At 51.2% G+C, this 20,951-nt stretch overlaps 7 protein-coding genes and 1 non-coding gene across 8 annotated transcripts; 5 read left to right on the plus strand and 3 right to left on the minus strand.

Annotated features, from left to right (window-relative positions):
* Positions 1 to 805: 805 nt before the first annotated feature.
* On the plus strand, positions 806 to 1,672 carry BO94DRAFT_541451 (uncharacterized protein; the record flags this gene model as incomplete). Its single annotated transcript, XM_025613047.1, has 1 exon — positions 806 to 1,672. The coding sequence occupies one exon, from the start codon at positions 806 to 808 to the stop codon at positions 1,670 to 1,672; it is 867 nt and encodes a 288-aa protein (XP_025473416.1).
* A 1,104-nt stretch (positions 1,673 to 2,776) lies between these two features.
* On the plus strand, positions 2,777 to 4,131 carry BO94DRAFT_530037 (uncharacterized protein). The gene has a single exon (XM_025610589.1). The coding sequence runs from the start codon at positions 3,226 to 3,228 to the stop codon at positions 3,853 to 3,855; it is 630 nt and encodes a 209-aa protein (XP_025473417.1). The 5' UTR covers positions 2,777 to 3,225; the 3' UTR covers positions 3,856 to 4,131.
* A 302-nt stretch (positions 4,132 to 4,433) lies between these two features.
* On the plus strand, positions 4,434 to 6,702 carry BO94DRAFT_592580 (beta-hexosaminidase; the record flags this gene model as incomplete). Its single annotated transcript, XM_025616150.1, has 4 exons — positions 4,434 to 4,485; positions 4,530 to 4,999; positions 5,042 to 6,583; positions 6,682 to 6,702. 4 exons carry the CDS (start codon positions 4,434 to 4,436, stop codon positions 6,700 to 6,702), a joined length of 2,085 nt encoding a protein of 694 aa, XP_025473418.1.
* A 607-nt stretch (positions 6,703 to 7,309) lies between these two features.
* Positions 7,310 to 7,381, minus strand: BO94DRAFT_t24. Its single transcript has one exon. It is a non-coding gene; the product is annotated as a tRNA-Ala (tRNA).
* A 312-nt stretch (positions 7,382 to 7,693) lies between these two features.
* BO94DRAFT_562054 (MFS general substrate transporter) lies at positions 7,694 to 9,713 on the minus strand (the record flags this gene model as incomplete). The annotated part of the gene is made up of 5 exons (XM_025614264.1): positions 9,078 to 9,713; positions 8,798 to 9,029; positions 8,420 to 8,681; positions 8,113 to 8,359; positions 7,694 to 8,042 (listed from the first exon to the last, which is right to left on the minus strand). Exons 1-5 carry the CDS (start codon positions 9,479 to 9,481, stop codon positions 7,694 to 7,696), a joined length of 1,494 nt encoding a protein of 497 aa, XP_025473419.1. The 5' UTR covers positions 9,482 to 9,713.
* Positions 9,714 to 12,707: 2,994 nt separating this feature from the next.
* BO94DRAFT_530038 (lactate 2-monooxygenase) lies at positions 12,708 to 14,070 on the plus strand. Its single transcript, XM_025610590.1, has 2 exons — positions 12,708 to 13,771; positions 13,798 to 14,070. Exons 1-2 carry the CDS (start codon positions 12,779 to 12,781, stop codon positions 13,966 to 13,968), a joined length of 1,164 nt encoding a protein of 387 aa, XP_025473420.1. The 5' UTR covers positions 12,708 to 12,778; the 3' UTR covers positions 13,969 to 14,070.
* Positions 14,071 to 14,163: 93 nt separating this feature from the next.
* Positions 14,164 to 16,965, minus strand: BO94DRAFT_570928 (putative endoglucanase; the record flags this gene model as incomplete). Its single annotated transcript, XM_025614847.1, has 6 exons — positions 14,164 to 15,983; positions 16,031 to 16,084; positions 16,129 to 16,369; positions 16,432 to 16,630; positions 16,681 to 16,825; positions 16,866 to 16,965. The coding sequence occupies 6 exons, from the start codon at positions 16,963 to 16,965 to the stop codon at positions 14,164 to 14,166; spliced, it is 2,559 nt and encodes an 852-aa protein (XP_025473421.1).
* Positions 16,966 to 18,889: 1,924 nt separating this feature from the next.
* On the plus strand, positions 18,890 to 20,361 carry BO94DRAFT_530039 (uncharacterized protein). Its single transcript, XM_025610591.1, has 3 exons — positions 18,890 to 18,941; positions 19,003 to 19,427; positions 19,472 to 20,361. The coding sequence occupies exons 2-3, from the start codon at positions 19,181 to 19,183 to the stop codon at positions 20,353 to 20,355; spliced, it is 1,131 nt and encodes a 376-aa protein (XP_025473422.1). The 5' UTR covers positions 18,890 to 18,941; positions 19,003 to 19,180; the 3' UTR covers positions 20,356 to 20,361.
* Positions 20,362 to 20,951: the final 590 nt, after the last annotated feature.

Consider the following 20,951-nt stretch of genomic DNA (forward strand, 5'->3'; position numbering starts at 1 on the left):
TCAGTCTACGGGCTCACGGCTCGCACTTCTCCCACAATCCACGACCGAGCATAGGGATTGGGATGAAAGCGCACTGCTAGAAACAGGCCCTGGGACCGTGGCATTCAATATGCCCCAACAATGGGATATGGACCTCTCGGTGGATGCGGAAAGCGTCTACACTAGCTTTTATTATCCTATGCTCCCGTTGACCAGTGTGGATCATTTGGATTGGCTTGAGGTTGAGAAATTGCTTGATCGACGCATTGAACAATCTTAATCATCGTATCATGTTATATGTTGGGTATTCTTTGATTCTCCAGTACTTGAACTGTTGATAACATGGAAGACTTTCCAGATACCATCCACAGCGAGAACCGTAAGTACGATGAAGAAGATGTGGATTCTCCCTGGACGTATATCTGTCGTCATTGGAAGGATACCTGACGATGCATGCCATATTACCGTCGTCATCTTGCCAGATTTTCTCTCGGCTATATACAGTTATAGAAAGTTTTAGACTAAGATTAAGTATATCTCTCCATTTCCTTATTCGAACTTCCAGGTAGGTACAGGAAAAGGTACCCCTGACGTCTTAATCCGCCAAAACATTCATCAGGGTGTCGTATACACCCCGCCTTCATTTCAGCCATCCCCTTCCATTCCTCCATCTTGTTAATCACCATCCACGACTTCACGACCCCAAAACATCCTCCAGTCACACAATAACCCCTGCTATACAAAGCAAGGAACTTTACCCTCTTAAGACTTCATATCCCATTCAGAGAACACCATCCTTCCCAACAGGGGAATAGCGCATCCAACTATGGATGACGGAAGCGAGCTATTTCCCTACGCACGGTTAATCCAAGCTCCTCGGGCGTCCCAATCTGGCTCGCCAAGCTACGAGATGGACAGCGCAGAGTCTGGCACTCGAGTCCGGGGAGAAGAAGTCATACAGATAGAGAACGACATATCCAGCACGGACTCTCAAGTTGAGATGCCCCATGCCCATCTAGAACCGGAAACCAGAACCGCAGAGACCCAGACACAGACGCAGCCTCCCCAGACCAACCAAGAAAGAGATCCATCTGAGACTGATAGTGTGGAGGCATGTTCGGGGTGCTTCATTTGCGATGTGTCTACGACTGAGACAGACTTGCCTGAAACGCATCTTGTCACCGGTACTATTGGTGATGGTGACAGTACTGCCGTGGATGGTTTGAGCATCTCGCCAGTTACCACTCCCAGTCCACACGGCACAGTCATTGACGATCACGATCATCATAATGATGACAATGATGGGGACTCTTCCGACTCCTCAACCCTCGCCTCCCTCGACATATTCTCCCATACCGCAACTGCATCCTCCAGCCAAAGCGAATACTCGGACATGGACGATGACGACAGCCTACCTGAGACCGCATCTATCAGCGACGATAACGACAGCGAATACTTCGACATTGACGATTCCGAGTACGACTATTACGGCGACGATGAAGACGATGACGATGACGTTGGTCCACCCCGGGAATGTGTTTGTCGTGATGTGGAAGAAGATCTACGTTTTCATGAATGGGATTACTTGATGTATTGGCGTAATACTTCTCCTGAACTCTGGGTGGATTGGATTGATCGGGAGTTGGTTGGATTGGGGTATCGGAGGGCAGTGCTTGGATGGGGTGGTTATTAGGGTTGTGTATGGATTAAGATAGGTTGTTGGAATTTATTGTTTTGCTGGATGTTTGGTTGTACTGTTGGTGGGTGGAGGATTGGTGAGGTAATCTTGAGCATATCTTGTGAAATTTTCTTCTAACATGAGCACAGCAATAAAGGTACTGACGTCTCCGTCGCCGTCAGAATTCCGTACGTATGAGTCGCAGTTTGCCACCTGTCTCGCTTCACTGTGTCTATATCAACTTAGTATTCCCTGAGATGTTTCCATCTTTCTGCAAACTCAAGCCACAGACACTCTACTAGGTATCTTATACTAGTCGGTTGTTTACATCTTTACTGCTTTACTATAACCTACTTTCTCATATCGACTACAGAACAAACCCTATACCCTCCTCACCAAGACCCAAGCAAAAAACAAGAACAATGCCCCTCCTCAACCCCTTCCCAGATTGGTCTCCCCTCAACACCCAAGACCAAGATATCATAGATCCCGACACCGACTTCATCATGGTCGATAAACCGGGCTATATTCCCGAAGATGTCGAGGACCGGGAACTTCTTGAGTGGGACTTTCATTCTACTGCGAGGACATTGGGATTTCCTGTTGAGGATCCCTCAGGGGTGTTTGATGAGAAGAATGAGGAGGAGATGGAATGTGAGTGTTTGTAGTGTAGGGTGGTTTCTTTGGGGACTGATGAGGAAGGGAAGATTGGGAAGATGGAGGAGGAGAAGAGGGATTTGGAGTTGGAGTTGGAGTTGAGTGATGCGATTAATGGGGTGGTGGAGGAGAGGGAGGAGGGGAAGGAGGAGGAGGATAGTGATGCAGAGAGCTTTTATAGTTGTTGTGAGGAATTTGCTTAGAGATATGATTGTATGGGTAGATCTTGCTGTGAATTGCTGTGGATTGCTGTTAAATAGCTTTGAATGACCTGGATATAAAAAGAATAATACGCTATGATAATATTATTGGGTTTACGGTGAACATGGTTATTGGTTGACAGATCGTCTATCGAACATTCTAGCCCCATCTACTATTCCCGAATAATACATTGTAGGAAGTTTCCTTCACAGACCATAAAAAAAAGGGAATGTCCCGGTTCACAAAGGTTTATAAGAGGCACCCCCCTGCCGATTGCTGCAAAGAATGAACTTTGTCTTCAAATTTCTAGAGTCGTGCTAACACATCCCCAGCCAGGAAGTTACCATAAATCTACTTTAGCACTTGACTGAACCCCCACATCTAGGTTCACACCTACGCACCAAGTCCAGCAATCTCCCCCACATACGAGGTGTTGTGATGTGCTCTCGACATGACCTTCTCATGGCAAATTCAGCGTCCTCCCGACCGGCCACCTGCCCCAAACGGCAGTTGCCTGTTTCCTGAGGCACCCACGCCTATTTAAAGCCCGCCTCTCTCCCTCCGTCACTTTCCCTTTCCTTCTATCCTAGGAATATCACTGGACTCATCCACCATTATCATATTTATCCTTGACCCATACCGTATTCTACTTGGTTAATCCCAGCAACTCGCTGACCTCTTCTCAGTGAGCTTTCTCACGACTGCCTCACATGAGTCCCCGAGCATTAACCCCGAGAAAGTCCCCTCCCATCCAATACAGAATCCCTCGTCTGAAAAGAACCCTCCTGCACAGCATGAGCCAACCGGTCGCCAAACGCCGCAAATTGTCCGCCCCAGAGCCACCACAACCCTCCACATCCACCCTCATGAACGAGAATTTCGATGCAATCACCACTTCGTTGCGGGTTCTCCGATCGCATATCAGAAGGGGTCAGTCGCAGATAAAGGACCTTCAGAATCGCTTGGACGTATTGGAGACCCAGCTCGAGCGGTTTGTGGTTTTGGAGGGGGGACAACGCGAACCGATGGAATCAAGTCGCATGGCTGGGGAAAGTGGCTTTGAGGCGGATTCGGAGCGGAGTTCGTCGCCTGGGATCTCTGAGATGATTGGTACTAAGCATGATGAATTGGATGATTATGCAAGTACCTTTTCGGACAGTGGTTCGGTGTGTTGTTCTTCGAGCACTTGTTCAAAGAGCAAGGGCGAACATGCGAAGGCGTCGAGCGTGTCAGAGAGCTGTTCTTCGAGCAGCAGTCTCGGTGTCAAAGGGGGGAGTTCGAGGACCAGTTTGGCGGGCAGTTTGCCGAGTGGTAGTGACAGTGACAGCGATAGCGACTAGTCGTTGTCATTATGGTGTTATCACTGGGTCTTTCACTATAGATGTGCTTTATATTGCAGGGCTGGCGTTGCAATTGCTGGGCGCATTGCTCTTACTTGGCTCAGACAGGCTTGGATATGTATCCTATTGGCTTGTCAGTATTCGTATATACGGTGATTCAGCTTGAATTGATTAGAGTATGATCCTGTTAATAATTAATTGGGCCATGCCGGCAGTGAGGGCTAAATTAGTTTCCTTACATACTCCGCTAGATCCATATAAATGCAATATCTAATCCCTGCAACCTATCATAGTGGGTATAGCACCATGTTACATGAGGAAGGTGACACTGCTAGTATGCTCCGGTGATCGACATCGGACTCCGATAATTCTCTGACCTCATAGTAGTTCCGTGCGGGGTTTGGGCCTCTAATATACGGAGTATAGATAACAGATTCCTTTGCAGTCCGACGGCCGAGATTCCTTGCCAATTGCAACCTTGTTATCTAGCTGCATGCAATGGCAGGGTACGTGCAGGTTACATGGTGCAATCACCAATATTTATACCGCAGCACGACCGTTAGAACACTCCACAGAAAATGCATTGCAATTTTTATAAATCGGGGCTTGTCCTGGGCCTCGCCACTTGTGGTATGTTCTTCATTCCGAACCATGGCAGCTTCTTATAGTCATAGGGCTCGGTCGGCTGGTAACAGTTCCAACTATTCCTTTTGTCGAACGAAATGATACATATTCACTATCCCAACTTACTGGCATTGTCGTGGACGCCCGCTATGCCGACGCTGTGGACAACCAAGGCCAGACATCAATACCGACGTTGCAGGAATTTGCTGCAACGTTCCAAGACGATCTCCGGTCTTCTCTAGGCATTGACCTGCCGCTCATCTCCGGCAGCGGACCTGGTAACCACAGTATCTTCCTAACTCTCGTTAACAACACTGGCTTCCACGATGTCGCAGGACGTTTTACCTCGGAGGCATACGCCTTGGACGTCCACAGCAACGGGATCACCATCGCTGGAGCGAGTCCCTTAGGTGTCTGGTGGGGATCGCGCTCGTTGATCCAGGCTGCCGTCATCAGTGACCACTCTCTTCCTCAGGGCTCGGCAGTCGATGCCCCAGGATGGGGCACTCGAGGCATCATGGTAAGACTCAACCCCGTGCCACCTTCTAAGCTGACCGATTAGTTGGACGTCGGGCGTCACTACTACCCCCCCTACTTCTTGATCGAGATGTGTTCATACCTCTCCTTCTTCAAACAAAACGTCTTCCATCTCCACCTCAGCGACAACCTCTACAACAACGTCGACCTCTACTCCACCGAACAATCCATGAACCTGTATGCCGCATTCCGCCCCTGGTCCGACGATCCCACCGTCGCAGGCCTCAACAAACGCGCCAACGAATCCTACACCAGAACCCAATTCGACCATATCCAACACCAATGCGCCCATCGCGGCGTGACCATCATCCCGGAGATCGAAGCCCCGGGCCACGCCCTCTCTATCGTGCAGTGGCGTCCAGAATTAGGTCTCACCGACCTCAGCATGCTCAACATCAGCCATCCCGACACTATCCCCACGATGAAAACCATCTGGAAGACCTTCCTCCCTTGGTTCCACAGCAAAACCGTCCACCTCGGGGCAGACGAATACTCCTCGTCCTACGTATCCGACTACACCCACTTTGTCAACGAAATGCACACCTACATCGGCCAGGAATCGACCAAAAACACCCGCATCTGGGGCACATTCACCCCCTCCGAAGGCGCCAACGTCTCCACCGCCGTCACCATCCAACACTGGGAATTCTTCGAAGATAACCCCTACTTCGACTATATCAAAAACAACTACTCAGTCCTCAACTCCGACGACGCCTTTTACATCGTGGGAAAGTGGTCCGGAAGCTACCCCCAACACTTGAACAAAACACGGGTCTTCCACGGTAATCCAGCCAACCACGGACCCTACGCCCCTAACATCTTCGACACCAACAACGCCACCAATAATCCTCCAAGAGATAACCCCAACGTTCTCGGCCACCTTGCCGCCCTCTGGAACGATTACGGGCCAAATGCAACCACCTACCTCGAGGCATACTACTCCTTCCGTAACGTCCTCCCCGCTCTCGCGGACAAACAATGGGGCGGTGACCTCCTCGAAGCCGAATACGACTACGTCTTTAACTCCCTCCACGCCACAATCCCAGCCCAGAACCTCGACAGATCTATTCCCTCTACCTCAGATCTCATCTTCCATTACCCTTGCACCACCACCAATACAACTTCAACCCAGTGTTTAATCCCCGACACCTCGGGAAACAACTACCACGCGCACCTCCACGGCGCTGGCTGCACCCTCACCAACCACACCCTCTTCCTCAATGAAACCTGCCACCTCACCACCCCACTCCAGAGCAAAGGCCGAAACTATACCCTCTCTTTCTCCATAAACCCCTCCACTTCCCACCCAGGGATCCTCTTCTCCGGTCTCGACTCCACCCTTCTCAACGGCAACGGATCCATATCGAATATTACCCTAGTGAGCGGTGGGAACCCGTACTCGTTGAATTATAGTCTCCCTGTGGGAGTATGGACGGATGTAAAGTTGATGGGAAGGGGGAATCGGACACTACTTTCTGTGAATGGGGGTATGGAGATGGAGTTTCTGGCGAGGTTGGGCGTTAATGGTGAGAGATTGGTTTGGGGGCCTATTGCGGTGGAGGCGCCGGTGGGGGATTCGGAGGGGGCATCGGGGAGGGGGAGGGGGGATTTGTGGGGGGTTGAGGGATGTTAAGTTGTGGGGAGTGTAGATAGATATTTGGGTAGTGGGGGATGGGTTGTTTGTAGAAGTGTGATTAAAGGATAGGATAGTAGACAAGGTAGAATAGAGTAGAGTGAAGGTGGTGGAAGAATCACCGACCATGCAGATAGTTTTCTATTTGTTGAGGATGATCTATGTAGGTGAATGTACTCGATACTATCTATTCATCTATCTATCTATCTATGGGCTTGTCTAATAATTTCTACATGTGTCTGTACTGGAAGGGAGTAAGGATAATATTCTCCGGACAGGACAGGACAGGCAAGTGGATCCCGCAGTAAATCAAACTTTTTTCTCATACAGCCATAGGATTGACCCTCCGTACACTATTTTTATTCCCATCCCTATCCCGAAACCTGTTTTTCCTCAAATAATCGTTCTGGTTTATTGCATATTCTCAATAAGCCGATCGATAGATCCCTGCCACTAACATAAACAACCATCTAAGTAAGTAGCCTACTACGTACATAGGTGGTAGGTATGTTTAAGTTCGTCAAAAAGTTAATTTTAAGGAATTGGACTAAGAAAAAAAAAAAAAGTATAAACAGGATGGATAAGCGATAAGATAACCCGCATACTCTTCCCCCCCCTCCGTACAGGGGAAAAAAAAAGAGGCAGGGGAAGAAAAAGAAATGGAGCTGAAGGGGATCGAACCCTTGACCTCTCGCATGCAAAGCGAGCGCTCTACCACTGAGCTACAACCCCAGTTCTATGCGTTTTTGGTTCTGTAAAGGAAATTGGTGTTCTTATTCAGTGTATTCACTGTGAGACTAGAGTAGGGAAAGGAATCAACTCAAAACAAGGAATAAGTGCATGTATGCATGCATATATATCTATCTATCTATTCTATCGCTCTGTACATATCATATCATGTCATATCGAATCATGATCTATCATAACGCCCATTCCATTCCATTCCATTCCATTCCCATCAAGCAAACCGGGGTATCCAGCACCCAACCCAACCATCCCAACCCAAATAAGAAAAAGACAAAGAGTAAAGGAATAGGAAGGAAATCAAATAGCACAAACACTATCATCCCTATCCCCCGGCCCAATCCCCCTCCGTCTCACCGAAAACATCGCAATCAGTAACCCCAACCCCGCCAACCCCGCCGAACACCACAATCCCGTAGAATACTGATGCGCCAGATCATGTCCCTTTTTGATATCTACTGCTTCTGTGACGGCTGCTGATATGGCGAGTGCGACGCCGGACCCGATTTGAAAGGCCGTGTTGAGCATCCCCCCGCAGAGGGATTTCACGTTCACGGGTACGGTCGTCAGAATGGCGGTGCTGGTGGTTACGAAGATTAGGGAGACGGCTGTTATGCTGATTAGGCTTGTGGGGAGGACGTTGAGCCAGCTGTATTTATCATGTTAGTTTGGGTTTGCTGGTGAAAGCGGAGGGGGGGGGGGGGGGGGGGGGGGCTTACAAGCTATTCTCTGGACTAGAGGTAATAGCGCTAGGAATTGGAGCTACCACTGTCAACACCAACCCCGCAAGAAGGGTATATTTCCCATTGACATATTCGAGGGCCTTTCCGGTGCCCATGGACGCAATGAAACCGATTGCGCCCATGGGTAGGAATCGGATGGCAGTTTGGCCGGCTGATAGCTTGTCGACTTCTTGGGCCATTAGCACGATGTAGTAGATTACGTTTTGGTAGCTGCCGTAGCAGGCTGATTTCATGGTTAGTGGGGCTGTATAGAATGAGAGTGATGAGGTAGGGGGAGGCTCACTGAATCCGGCTATCCAGAGACCAGCAAAGTTAGGGAGTTTCCATAGTCCCAGTGGCATCAAGGGGTAGGAAATGTATTTCTCCCAGAGAGTAAAGGCCACCAGTAAAGCCACGGCTAGGATCAACAAGACAATGATAAAGGGTGTTCCCCAGCCGTAGACTCCACCGCTAGACAGGACGAACTGGAGGAGAATCAGACCCGCAGTGGAGAGCATGGCCCCTACGTAATCCATCTTGGGCTTCTCCTTGCCAGCGAGGTTATCCTTGGGGAGAACGACCGCACCGAGGATCCCGAGTGACCCGGTGATGATCACGATAAAGTAGAAGATGTATCGCCAGCCCAGGGAGGAGGTTAGGAACCCCCGAAGATCAGACCCACGCAGAACCCTACCGTGCCGGAGGAGGCGTAGATGGAGAGTGCGCGAGTCCGATCGAGTCCGCTGAAGTAGGCGCTGATGATTCCGATCGCGGACGGGACTGTGAGTGCCGCCCCGATGCCTTGGAGACCGCGGAAGACGGTGAGTTGGATGAAGGATTGGCCGAAGCCGATGGCTAGGGTCCAGATGGATAGCCAGGTCAATCCCAGGCAGAGGATCATCTTGCGGCCATAGCTGGGATGGTTTAGAATAGGTGGGTCTAAGTGGTGAAGGGATACTCACCGGTCGGAGAGGACGCCGGCAAGGAGCAGGAATCCACCAAAGGTAAGGGTATATGCGGAGATCATCCACTGGAGATTGGTGTCAGACACGTCAAAGGCGTCTTGAATGGACGACAAGGCGACGTTGGCACTCGTCATGAAGACATTGTCGAGGAATTGGGAGCCCGATGTGACCAGCAGAATCAGGGCACCTTTCCACGAAGCCAGACGACCGATCTCCGGACATGGACCTAATTCCGTGAGACCCTTTTCTTCGGTCGGGGTGGCTAGACCGGACGAGGGAGTACTGTTCCCTAACGACGAGCCAGGACGAGAAAAGATGGTAAACTGGGGAAACTTGGCCGGGGCATCACCGTCGGGGGACGGCTGCTGCTGACGGCCTCGAAAAACGTCAAGAATAGCCATGGTTTGTCTGAAAGAAACCACAAGGACTGGCAAGACGAGCCATTTTTAAATAGTAGATAGCGGGGCGCAAGGAAAAGTCTGTAAAGAATCTGAGGAAAAGTGGGTTTGTTGGAGCCTGCGATAGACTTTCTGGTCGTCCGGACTTTTCGGTCGCGCTCCGCAGGCACCCCCATGCCCTAATTTCTGGTGTTGCAGCATGTCTTCATCGATTGCGCGTCCAGCGTCACTCCCTTCACCCTGCCGCTTGGCTGCTGGTTAGTGTATTAATAGTTATTCAGCTTATCTGTCGCGGATGATCTCCCTGCGGTATGCGACCCTGTCGCAGGCTCGCAGCACCTGTCGCAGGATCATCCGACGTGGATTCGCCTCCCTGCTGAATAACCATCATAGAATCCAGTCAAGTTCACATGCTCGCCACGGTGGATCGTGCTATTGACAATGCAACTGCAATGATTGCTCGCTCCACCATGACTACTCGGTCGGTATCTGACATGTGGTCTGTGAAGGGGCTGGAGCTTGTGTGACCCGATCGGCAAGTCGATTGGGTCTGGAAGAGCACTAAAATTTGGAATCTCCAGCTGCACTCTAATCTTGCGTGATCCCCTGGACCGACCGAGGGCGTTGTAGCCACCCGGATCAACCCGTGGCGGGAGCTTGCTTGTCTCGAGTCCGACCCTGTAACCGTTGTTCCCGCTGCGGATCGACAAATAGTACACTTCAATGCCGAAACTATCGGCCCGAGAAAATCAGGTCCTGCACTACACCCTGAGACCAAGGAATGGCTTCGCGACCGCTTTTTGATGCGGCGGCGTTAATTTCCGCGCATTGCGTACTCAGGGGTAGGAGGTATGCAGAGCTTCGTCATGATCATCCGGATCACCGTTGAGTCCGCAAGGGCGGTTGTCATGAGCAGGCTGGAGATCTACATAGCATTAACAGTACAGAGACACAGTAGACAGAAAGTCCACTTAACCGATAGCCGATGATCAATGACTCATGGATCGTTGCAGCGTTGATAACGGTGGATGCGTGGCCACCGCAATAGTAGCAACACACCAACCCATACTTCTCACATTTCATACCTTAGCAAACCCCAGCAGCTATCCAATCAATGACGTATACTCCCAAGCAGAAGTGTGTTGATCTAAGATTGTCATGTCTCAGATTCCCTTGAATCAAATCCACAGGCACCAGGATTCCAACGCGAGGGAGCAATAATCCCATCTGGTGTATCACAATCTCCACCCCCAGATACCATATCTAGTAGTCGCTGGGATTGAGAGATATCCTTTGGTCAATGCATCAGCTCCGTGACATCAACCCTGCACCGGATATGCGGATCGGGGTTATATTATTCTAAATCACTTGATTGACAGGCTGCTGATTGATTCATCCCGTGCGTGCTATCTATGTTTCACAGGCACGCGCTTACGCGTTGGGTGGTTAACGCGTGTCCAGCGTGGGATGTAGCGACCGTGGATTTGCGCTGTTTGGCAACTGGCGGTAATGCTCGGGTAGAAGCATTTGAACAGCAGTGGTCACTCTTTTGGAAATGATTGGCCATTAGCTGTACTGTGATATCTCCGCAAACGTGGTATTCACATGAAGCTGTGATGGGGTAGTCGGGATGGCGGAAGGGTGGTCTGGAACAACAGGGGCGAGGTGGATGCATTCGGAGAAGGCGATGCTGGAGCGGGGCAATGGGGAGCATAAATAGTGTTTGACTCTGGGATGGTGGCGATAATGCCCGTGGTGAGTTGGAGTTGAGATTGGAGGGGTGAGTGAAGTGTGATGGTGAGTCGGGAAATGCAGCGGTTCCATGTATGATTGTTTTGTTTTGTTCTGTTCATAAGATACAAGTACTAGTAGATATGTCTAGTCTACTCCATACAGCAAGTTGATCTACAACTATTGATGGCAAGCAGTGGCGTTATCATGACTTGGCTCGCGATCCACATCTCGTCGACCCACTGTGGCCACGCCACGGACCTGATCGACTGGTGGGCAACTTGGCGGCGGATCAAGTGGAGATACCATCACTGAGGGAATAGACTGAAGATGAAGTCTACATGAACCAGTCTTATTCCTGGATGTATAACAATATTCAGCCGATACATCAACCCAAGTTATCTTCCCCCAACCTGATACCCTTCATAATCATCTAGAAACTCATCCCCCAAACCATCCACAAGTCACTACTATCCATACTTGCATCCCACTCCAAATCTAGAAATCTCAACACCTGCTCTTCCACAACTCTAATAACCTCCTCTTCCGCCCGCCGTTTTATCTCTTCCTCCTGTTAATAAAAATCTCCCTCACACCAATTGATAATCCACCCACCGATCCGGCTGTTCTTCCACTAATAAATCTCGTATCCACTTCATCATACCCCATGACCTCTCGGATGAGATAATCGGTGGGGTTAGGGTGATCGGATTGATATTGTCCATCGTGGAGGGTCTTGTGGGGGTGGGGATGAAAATAAGGGTTGGATTCCAATTTGTTAATGATTTAGATATGATTATTAGTTAGATATTAGTAGAATCAGGGGAATGTTGGTAGATAAGATGGATGGGGTGGAGGAAGCCACACAAGCTGATACTATTTTTGCAGATATCATTATAATAGGTTATGGTTTATGTCAAGGGCGTCTTGAATATACTAATTTTGCTATACAACTAGACTATCAGTCACCTATGAAAAACACCCACCGGATTAAAGACATTCCACTTAGCATCTAAACTGTCGAGCGTGGCTGGCCAAATTCTCTATGGAATTGGCGCGTCATATTCACTCCTATCGAACTGATTGCTGTCTCGTTTTTCTGTTATCCAAAGATGCAGAGACACCTACATAGTAATTTAGATCCCTCCAACTAACCTACCAGTAAATGCAGCTATCATTCCTTCATCTATAGAACCCCGCTAGAGTGCGGCCATGACTCCCTTCGAGGACCATCCCATACATACAGAGAAACATTCAACTACGAACCCTGTCGCATTACTTGCAAGAGATCAAACCAGACGAGCTACAACGTCACAACCCCCATACACGGTAGAAACTCGGCCGAGACCCCAATCCGACAAAGTAGAAGCTTGACCAAAACCCAACCACCTAATTGGCTCCGCCCTAACTCCGCCGCCCCACCCATCTACATGTCGTCATACCCTCACCTGAATGATATAACAGCAAACCGGTTTACCACCTACCTCAACACCTACACATAACACACACCCCATTCCCCCTTCCTCAAACCACCCTCCCACCTAACAACAATCTCTGAAATATATGAAAATGCAACCCTACACCTACCAAACCGAAACCTACACGCACGGTCTCCACAACCAACGCCCCCCCATAACCTTCCACCCCCACGAATGGGAACCCCTCGCCAAATCCCACCTCCCAGCAACCAGTTTCAACTACGTCCACGGCTCCGCCGGCACCCGCGAAACCGACGACAAAAACCGCTCTGCCTTCCGCCAATGGTCCATAATCCCTACCCGGCTCATTCCCGCCTCATTCCCATCCCTATCCACCACGCTCTTCGGAGAAGAATACGCTTCCCCGATAGCGATCGCGCCCGTAGGCGTACAGACTATTTTCCACCCGGAGGGCGAAAAAGCCGTTGCGAGGGCCGCGAACGCCCTACGGGTTCCGTATACGTTGAGTACGGCCACCGCAACCAGTCTTGAGGATGTGGCGGGGGCGAATGGGACCGGGCCGCGGTGGTATCAGTTGTATTGGCCGGGGAATGAACATAATGAGATCACGGGGAGTTTGTTGCAGAGGGCGAAGAGGGCCGGGTATACGGTTTTGGTGGTTACGTTGGATACGTACATTCTGGGGTGGAGACCGAGTGATTTGGATAATGGGTATAATCCGTTTCTGAGGGCGGATGAGATTGGGGTGGAGGCGGGGTTTTCGGATCCGGTGTTTAGGGAACATTTTGTGAAGAGGTATGGGATGGAGGTTGAGGAGGATGTGGGTGCTGCGGCGGCGGAGTGGGCGAGGATTATTTTTCCCGGGAGGTCGCATGGGTGGGAGGATTTGGAGTTTCTAAAGGAGAATTGGGATGGGCCGATTGTGTTGAAGGGGATTCAGTCGGTGAGGGATGCGAGGTTGGCTGTGCGGTATGGGATGCAGGGCATTGTGGTTTCGAATCATGGGGGTAGACAGCAGGATGGGGGGGTGGGGTCGTTGACGATGTTACCGGAGATTGTGGATGAGGTGGGAGGGGAGATTGAGGTGTTGTTTGATTCGGGGGTGAGGTGTGGTGCGGATGTGGTTAAGGCGTTGGCGCTGGGGCGAAGATGGTGCTTGTGGGAAGGCCGTATGTGTATGGGTTGGCGATTGCGGGGGAGGAGGGAGTGAGACATGTGTTGAGGAGTTTGTTGGGGGAGATTCAGTTGACGTTGCATTTGGCGGGGTTGCCGTCGGTGAAGAGGGAGGATTTGAATAGGGGGTGTTTGAGGAGGGAGTAATCTATCCTTGATGGATATAGATTTGGATATAGATAGAGGAGGGAGGTATATACTGATAGATTTCATTCATAGCAATTGACTACTATCAATGCAAATACCAACACTATAAGTCTCATCCCGTCTTGCCCTATCTCATCAACTTGACAAACCTACTCCCGTTAGTATCATACTAAAGAATCAAGAGAAAGAAAAGAATCACTCACACTGCGAATAAAACTCATTCTCATACGTGCAGGTATACCCACTCGGACACGTCGTCGGGCCCGTATACCCACTCCCTCCACACTGACCGTATGCAGTACTTGTTCCAGTTGCTGTTGCTGTAGCTGTAGCTGTAGCTGCAGTAGTAGTAGAAGTACTCGCCGCACCCGTCTTTGTCGTCGTGGTCAGAGTCGTCGACTTAGTAGTAGAACCAACAGTACTACTCGTCACCGACCCTACAGTCGACACTGAACTCGTACTCGAGCCCACCTTAACCCCCGTCGCACTCACACTCACACTGGCAGTAGCAGTCGCAGTCGCACTCGGAAGAGTCCCACTCGCATCCCCATAAAAAATCCCCCTCCCATTCGTCCCCACAAAAACCCTCCCATACGTCGCCAAATCCCCATTCACCACATTCGCATCCGCAGCCCCGAACCCATGACTCTCATCGGAAATCAACTGCCAGTTTACACCCTCATCCTCCGTCTTGAACAATCCAGTGACGCCATCCACAGTAAAGAAACCAAACAGAACGGGGTATGAAGTATCAGATTCCGGTTTCCCGAACCCGAAACTCCATCCCTCGGTACATCCACTTCCAATCTGGGTGAAGGATTTCCCAAAGTCGGTGGAATGGAAGAGGCCGACGTCAGTGGAGGCCCAGATGTCGCCTGCGGTGGAGGGGTGGGCGCGGAGGGCGTTGACTGTGGTGCTGGAGCCGAGGGTGGTGGTTTTGGTGAATGTGGCTGCTGTGTCGGAGGAGAGGTAGAAGGATGAGCCCGAGGCGGCGTAGAAGAAGGTGTTGTTGGATTTATCGGAGGCGATGATTGCAGAGGAGGGGAGGGAGGAGATGGTGGATAAGGTGGCGGAGTTTTGGGAACGGAGGACACCGGATGTGGTGGAGAGGAGGATGGTGTCTGCGTCGGCGGAGAGAGCGACTTGGCCGGTGGGGGTGGAGGAGGTGGCGGCGTAGTCGGCGTACCAGGATTGGCCAAAGTTGGAGGACAAGGCGAGAGTGGGATCGGTGTCGCTGGAGCCGGAGCGGACAATGTTGGAGGGTTTGTTACCTGCGTAGTCGATGCCGTTGGTGCTGCTGTAGGTCGGGGTGTGGAAGTATTGGGATGGAGCGGTGGTGAGGGAGGAGTGGTAGAAGCCGCAGTCGTCGCCGACGGCGGAGAGGAGGGCGGGACCACCAGGGGGAGTTATCAGGCCGAGGACGGCCATTTCTTCGATGCCAACGGCGAGGGATTTGACGGTGACGTTGTGGGAAGTGTCCCAGGTTTGGAGGTCGTGGCCGCCGTAGATGGTCTCGCCGGTGCCGTAGAGCCAGTGGTTGGAGTCGAAGGGGTCGATGGCGAGGGCTTCGACCATCCAGCCGACGCGCACGGGGAATTGGTCGGTCGAGGTGGAGTCTTGCAGCCAGGGCGCGTTGGTGATGTCGTACGTGTAGTAGTAGTCGATGCTGGGGTAGCCGTTCCACGCCCAGATGGGGGACCAGGTGGCGCCCGAGTCGGTGCTGCGGAAGATCAGCTCGTCGGGCCACCAGCAGTTGAGGGCGGCCACCATGATGGTGCCGGGCACTTGGAGGTCCACGGCCAGTCCGCCGTAGCCGTAGTAGGTGGAGGCCATGGAGGTAGGGCTGATGTCGGTCCAGATGCCGCTGGTGATGTTGTATTTGTGTACAGTGCCGTTGGTGCCGTCGTAGGGACCGGCACCGTTGGCGTAGGAGATGTAGAGGGTGTGTTCGGAGGGAGAAAGGATGCCTTTGTGGGGGAGGAAGCCGTACAAGGGCTCGCCGGATACCCAAGACCCTGAGGAGTTAGTGGGAAGAGGATGGGTGGGTGGATGGGGGACGTACAGGTTTCACCGGCATCTTCGGATACAAAGACGGACTCGCCAGTGTCGACCACGCCTGGTTGGTTAGATTGGAGTATAGGTGGTATGGGGTGAACTCACCGACGAAGATGCGCGGAGTCGCAGAGCCAGAGGTGCCAGAGGTCGAATCAAATGTCACCCAGGCGATGCCTACCGGGTCGGACGTGTAGCTGGAGCTGGAGTCTTGGAAATAGGTGCCGGTCCATTTGAAGGCGGTTACATTCGACCAGGTCTCGCCATAGTCGGTGCTCTTCCACAAGCCGTGGCCACTGCGGGCTCCAAAGTACAGAATGCTGTTGTCGTTGGGGTCCACCGCCAGCCGCTGGATAGTCAGTATGAGCAAATCGATCAAAGAAATGCGAAGAAGAGCGAAGAAGAGCGTACCTCGCCAACTCCACGACCGGGCATGTTTCCTCCAACCTTGAAAGGGAGTTTGGTCTCCGCCCAGGTATCGCCCTGGTCGGTGGAGCGGAGAATGGATCCGTCGTTGGGATCCCAGTCGTTGGTGTACATACCCACGGCCACATACACCCGGTCGGTATCGACGGGATCGGTGGCAATGGCATCGATGCCCCAGTCGTGCCTGAAATGAGCATATTCTTAGCCGTGTTCCTAGCCGGATGAATAGCTTACCAGTTGGAGTTGTTGGCCCAGTCCATCAATGGAGTCCAGGTATCGTCCGAGTTAAGCCGGTAGGCACCACCAATGTCGGTGCGAGCATACGCAACACCTTTGGCCGAGGGATTGAACACGATGCCTGGAGTGAAGCCTCCGCCGCCTGAATTGTTAGCAGGTTCTGCATGGGGGGATGAACGTACCTCCTGTGACCACATTTTTCCAGGTATAAGCCTGAGAGGCGGCACCCTGGACCAAGTCCACGAGGGAGCTGATAGCAACAAAGGCTGCTGTATGCCGCATGTTGATAATCTGATGTTTGGATGGACTGGACTGGATGGACATGATAGTGTTTAAATAATGAATGGCTCAGACAGTGCTCCGCTGCAGATCAAGTATGCTCATGCGTGACATGATTCCGCCCTGCATTAGACTGCCATGCCTGAAGGGGAACGGAACGCATGTCAGATGGATTGACCCCTCATGGTTTGAAATTACTGCAGATGAGGTGAGCTCTCAGTACATTGGCCAAGCGATAGATTAATTTCGGGTGATGAATGCGTGACTGATCCAACACGGAGACACCTCCGTACCCATCAATGGTGGTGAGAACTCGGCATATTCACTGCATGTGGGTTTAATTGATCCGCGGGATCCGGTCGTATGTCTCAATCCAGTGTATGTTCAGGTACCTGTTCTGGCTATCAGTTGTGAGGATCAGTCAGCCCGTGATTGGTGGAAATACCAATGCCAGGTCAGGGGTATTGAGTCTTACCAATAACTGATGATGCAAGTCATCCTGCGAACTGCAACATAGTATTCCACCTCCTCAGCTTGCTGACATGGCTGCATCACATATGACCCGCCCGGGAATCGCAGCTTCATCCAACCCATCTATGCCATGGTTCCACGAAGGTCTCTGGAACGGTGAGCCAACTATGCTATTATCCGATAGTTGTCGTCGAGTAGGAGACATTATCACTTCTGCGAATGAATAGTACCATCGCATCGCTCTCCGACCTCGATGCGTTATTTGTCGTAGCTATGACATCAGGTGAGTGACTGCAGATCCACTTCGCTTCATTTAGGGGGCTCATCCATGAGAGACTCGGAAAAGTCTTCTGCACAAGAATCTACACCCAGCACTATGCTGGAATTCCAAGTTGCTGACATGAAGTCTGCCCCGTGAGATTCATCAAAGACCCCAGCATATGACAATGAGAAAGATCGAAGACGCAAACGAGCAAGATGAAAATTCAGCGACCGAATATTTCTTGTTCCCAAAGGGTTGAAGATAGCCGAGTCGACTTTACCAGCGGATCAGTCTGCCCAATTCACTTGGATTGTTGATCTCAGCACGATTATCTCCTACGAATAATTTTCACGGTCATCTCTCGATACCAAGGACCTCATTTTGTACTCAAGCCAGAGCCTGTCGTAGCTGAGCTGCGATGACGAAGCTAAACACGGATTTCCTCATGACGTACACGGAGGAACTGAAACATTGTTAGCTACAGCTATGAATTGCGATCGAAATGTTTTACATTGGCATGCCAGCAGCGATACCAGATCCACCACCGCTGCTCAGAGTATGGAACTTGCATTGAGGCTGTCATGATAAGCAACTCTCGCTTTCAACAATCTCTACAACGCTGAGTCTAACTGTTCCGAGCGACAACACCAAGGCGGTGCTTAACCTTGAGCCAGATAAAATAATCGTTGTCGGATCAAGTTGGAGTCTGTTGAAGAGTCAGCGAAGCGAACCAATCACTAACTACCAAAGAGACCTGTCGAGGTATGAGAAGTATAACATGGCAAATGTCCACTGGGACAGTCTTGACAAGCTTTTCATCAACGTCCGACAACGGAACCTCCACAGGGGCACAGTTTTTGGGCGGTAACTCTGCCCGTTTCCATGGGTCTGAGGGTGTGTCACTGCTGATTGGCTTCTGCGATCGAACTGAGGCGATGGAAGGATCTGGGTTCACGCGGCCAGATGACGCAACGATTGGATGGATTTTCAGATGTCGAATTATATGATCGGGGGACTTTGCGGCAGCAGCCAGAACAAGTTTGACAACCAGCCTCCACAGGATTAGATCCGGCCGAAAGTCGAGCCGAGTTACCCGTGCAATCAATCCGGGACTTGACGTCGGTCGGCATTGGATACATCAAGTACATCCTCTCACCGTGCATTCGAGTTGACAGGTGCCAGGACCACCGGAAGCGTTCGTGCGGGCGTTTCACGGTGAAACGCTCCTGATCGGCACGCTTTTAGGGTTGGGCCCACCTGCCGCCATCTCATTTTTGGGTTCCGTCGGCTGATTGGCGGTTCAACAGTCTGGGTGTCATGGGTAGATTACGGTTTGCCTGCTGTCTATCACAATAAGGTCGTGGCTTGCAGGATCCGAAGAAACCTACTTGCCCCTAACCAGACACCCTTGCCACGACCAGTATGTAAGGGCATCCCTCGCTGCTGTCTGCATCAGCACCACCTTCAATTCACTCATCTCTCATCATGTCTGGGGGCCTCCATCCGCCACTCTCGGTCATCGAGTCGTGGCCTGCGCCTAATACCATCGACCCGGAATCCCATAGTCCGGCAGCTCTCATTCTCTCCGCAATCTTTGGAGGCATTGCGGTCGCCACCGTTAGTCTTCGACTGTGGGCCCGCTGTGTGATCCAGCGACAGGCCGGTCTTGACGATATTTTTATCGCGTTATGTCTGATTCCTACTATCGGCCTCAGCATTGCTGTTCCTCTAGGTATGCCCTTATTCATTTATCATGACCCACCCTAACTTGTATAGGCGCCTACGTCTACGGCGAAAACCATCACACATGGGACAACTCCCTCACTCTCCTCCTGGGTGAACGCAAACTCGCCATCGCCGAAGAGCTCTTCTACGTCTTCGCCTCCTGTTTCGTCAAAGTATCCGTCCTTCTCTTCTACCGCCGCATGGGCCATCGCACCACCATCTCCCGCAGCTTCCTCACCATCATCTACGTGAGCATCGGCTCCGTCGTAGCCTACAACATCGCCTTTCTCATCGTCATCTTCCTCTCCTGTCGTCCCTGGTCCGCCTACTGGATGCAAATCGACCCCACCTACGCCCTCACCCAGAATTACCACTGCTACGACGAACCCGCGCACCTCATCGCCGCCACCGCCATCAGTCTCACCCAAGACATCATCAGCACGACTCTCCCTGCCGTCCTCTGCTGGAGATTACAAATGTCCATCAAGCAGAAACTTCTCCTAAACGTGGTCTTTGGTCTGGGATATCTCGCTGCCGTGGTCGCCGGGATTAGAATCTACTTCGTCTACCGCATGTTTTACGAATCTTATGACGCGAGTTGGGAAGTCTGGTATTGTTGGATCCTGGCCATGATGGAGATTAACATTGCGGTTACTTGTTCGAGTTTACCTGCTGTTAAGGTATTCTTTCAGTCTGTGGGCAGTCAGCATGGAAGTACGGAGAGTTCGACTGGGAAAAGTCGCACGTGGCATAGTCAGGGACGGAGTCGGAGTTGGAGTTGGAAGAAGGAAACGAGTGTTCATGTTGCTGCCGTTGGGAGGAAGCGGACGGACGGAGAACAGGAGAATAGACGGTCGAATGATACCGAGAGGGATTTGTTGGGGGTGAGGGGGAGTATAGTGGAGATGAAGGACTACGGGAAGGAGGGTGTATAGTTTGCCACTTTACCTCTTTGTAGATCGGAATTAGATTCCTTGTGATACAACACTTGATGATGTTCATTGACTCCGTTACCTCCCTCTTTTCTATCTTGAATCTACCCACCAACCCAGTCACAACAAGACAACCACCTCTTAACCTAACTTACTTACTACTAGTACCTACCTAGTATTATCATGGATCCCTCTTCACCCTCACCAAATAGGAGAATCCCAACTAAGACATCCGCCGATCACTTCCTCCCTCACGACCTCACGACCTCACCAAATAACCTTCCATTTAGATAATCCTCGTAGTACCGATTCTCCAACCAATTCTCCAATAACCTCTTCGTATACTATCCTTTCCACCCCACAAATCCCCACCAAACCCCTCTCCCAACTCTTTTCAGTAGTAAGTAAGTAACAAACACGTTCGTATCCCCCCACCCGAAGATCCCATGTCGATCAGTAGGGTCTAGCCCGGGAGCGGGTATATTTCCCCGGGTGGTGAACCATGGATACAATTCTACTATATAGCTAGCTTGGGATAGGAACCGTGGGTTTAGGGTGTAGGATCGGTGAGGGGAGATTCCCGCTTAGTGATGGTCTTT

The sequence above is a fragment of the Aspergillus sclerotioniger genome, assembly GCF_003184525.1.
Source record: "Aspergillus sclerotioniger CBS 115572 chromosome Unknown BO94scaffold_1, whole genome shotgun sequence".
Taxonomy (NCBI): Eukaryota; Fungi; Ascomycota; class Eurotiomycetes; order Eurotiales; family Aspergillaceae; genus Aspergillus; species Aspergillus sclerotioniger.

What these genes read in the sequence shown, in the direction of transcription:
- BO94DRAFT_530037 (XM_025610589.1), top strand. Translation starts at nt 3,226, where the DNA reads ATGAGTCCCCGAGCATTAACCCCGAGAAAGTCCCCTCCCATCCAATAC.
- BO94DRAFT_530038 (XM_025610590.1), top strand. Translation starts at nt 12,779, where the DNA reads ATGCAACCCTACACCTACCAAACCGAAACCTACACGCACGGTCTCCAC. An exon ending in TGAGGTGTGGTGCGGATGTG is followed by an intron (nt 13,772 to 13,797) that starts GTTAAGGCGTTG and finishes GCTGGGGCGAAG; the next exon opens with ATGGTGCTTGTGGGAAGGCC.
- BO94DRAFT_530039 (XM_025610591.1), top strand. Translation starts at nt 19,181, where the DNA reads ATGTCTGGGGGCCTCCATCCGCCACTCTCGGTCATCGAGTCGTGGCCT. An exon ending in CAGCATTGCTGTTCCTCTAG is followed by an intron (nt 19,428 to 19,471) that starts GTATGCCCTTAT and finishes TAACTTGTATAG; the next exon opens with GCGCCTACGTCTACGGCGAA.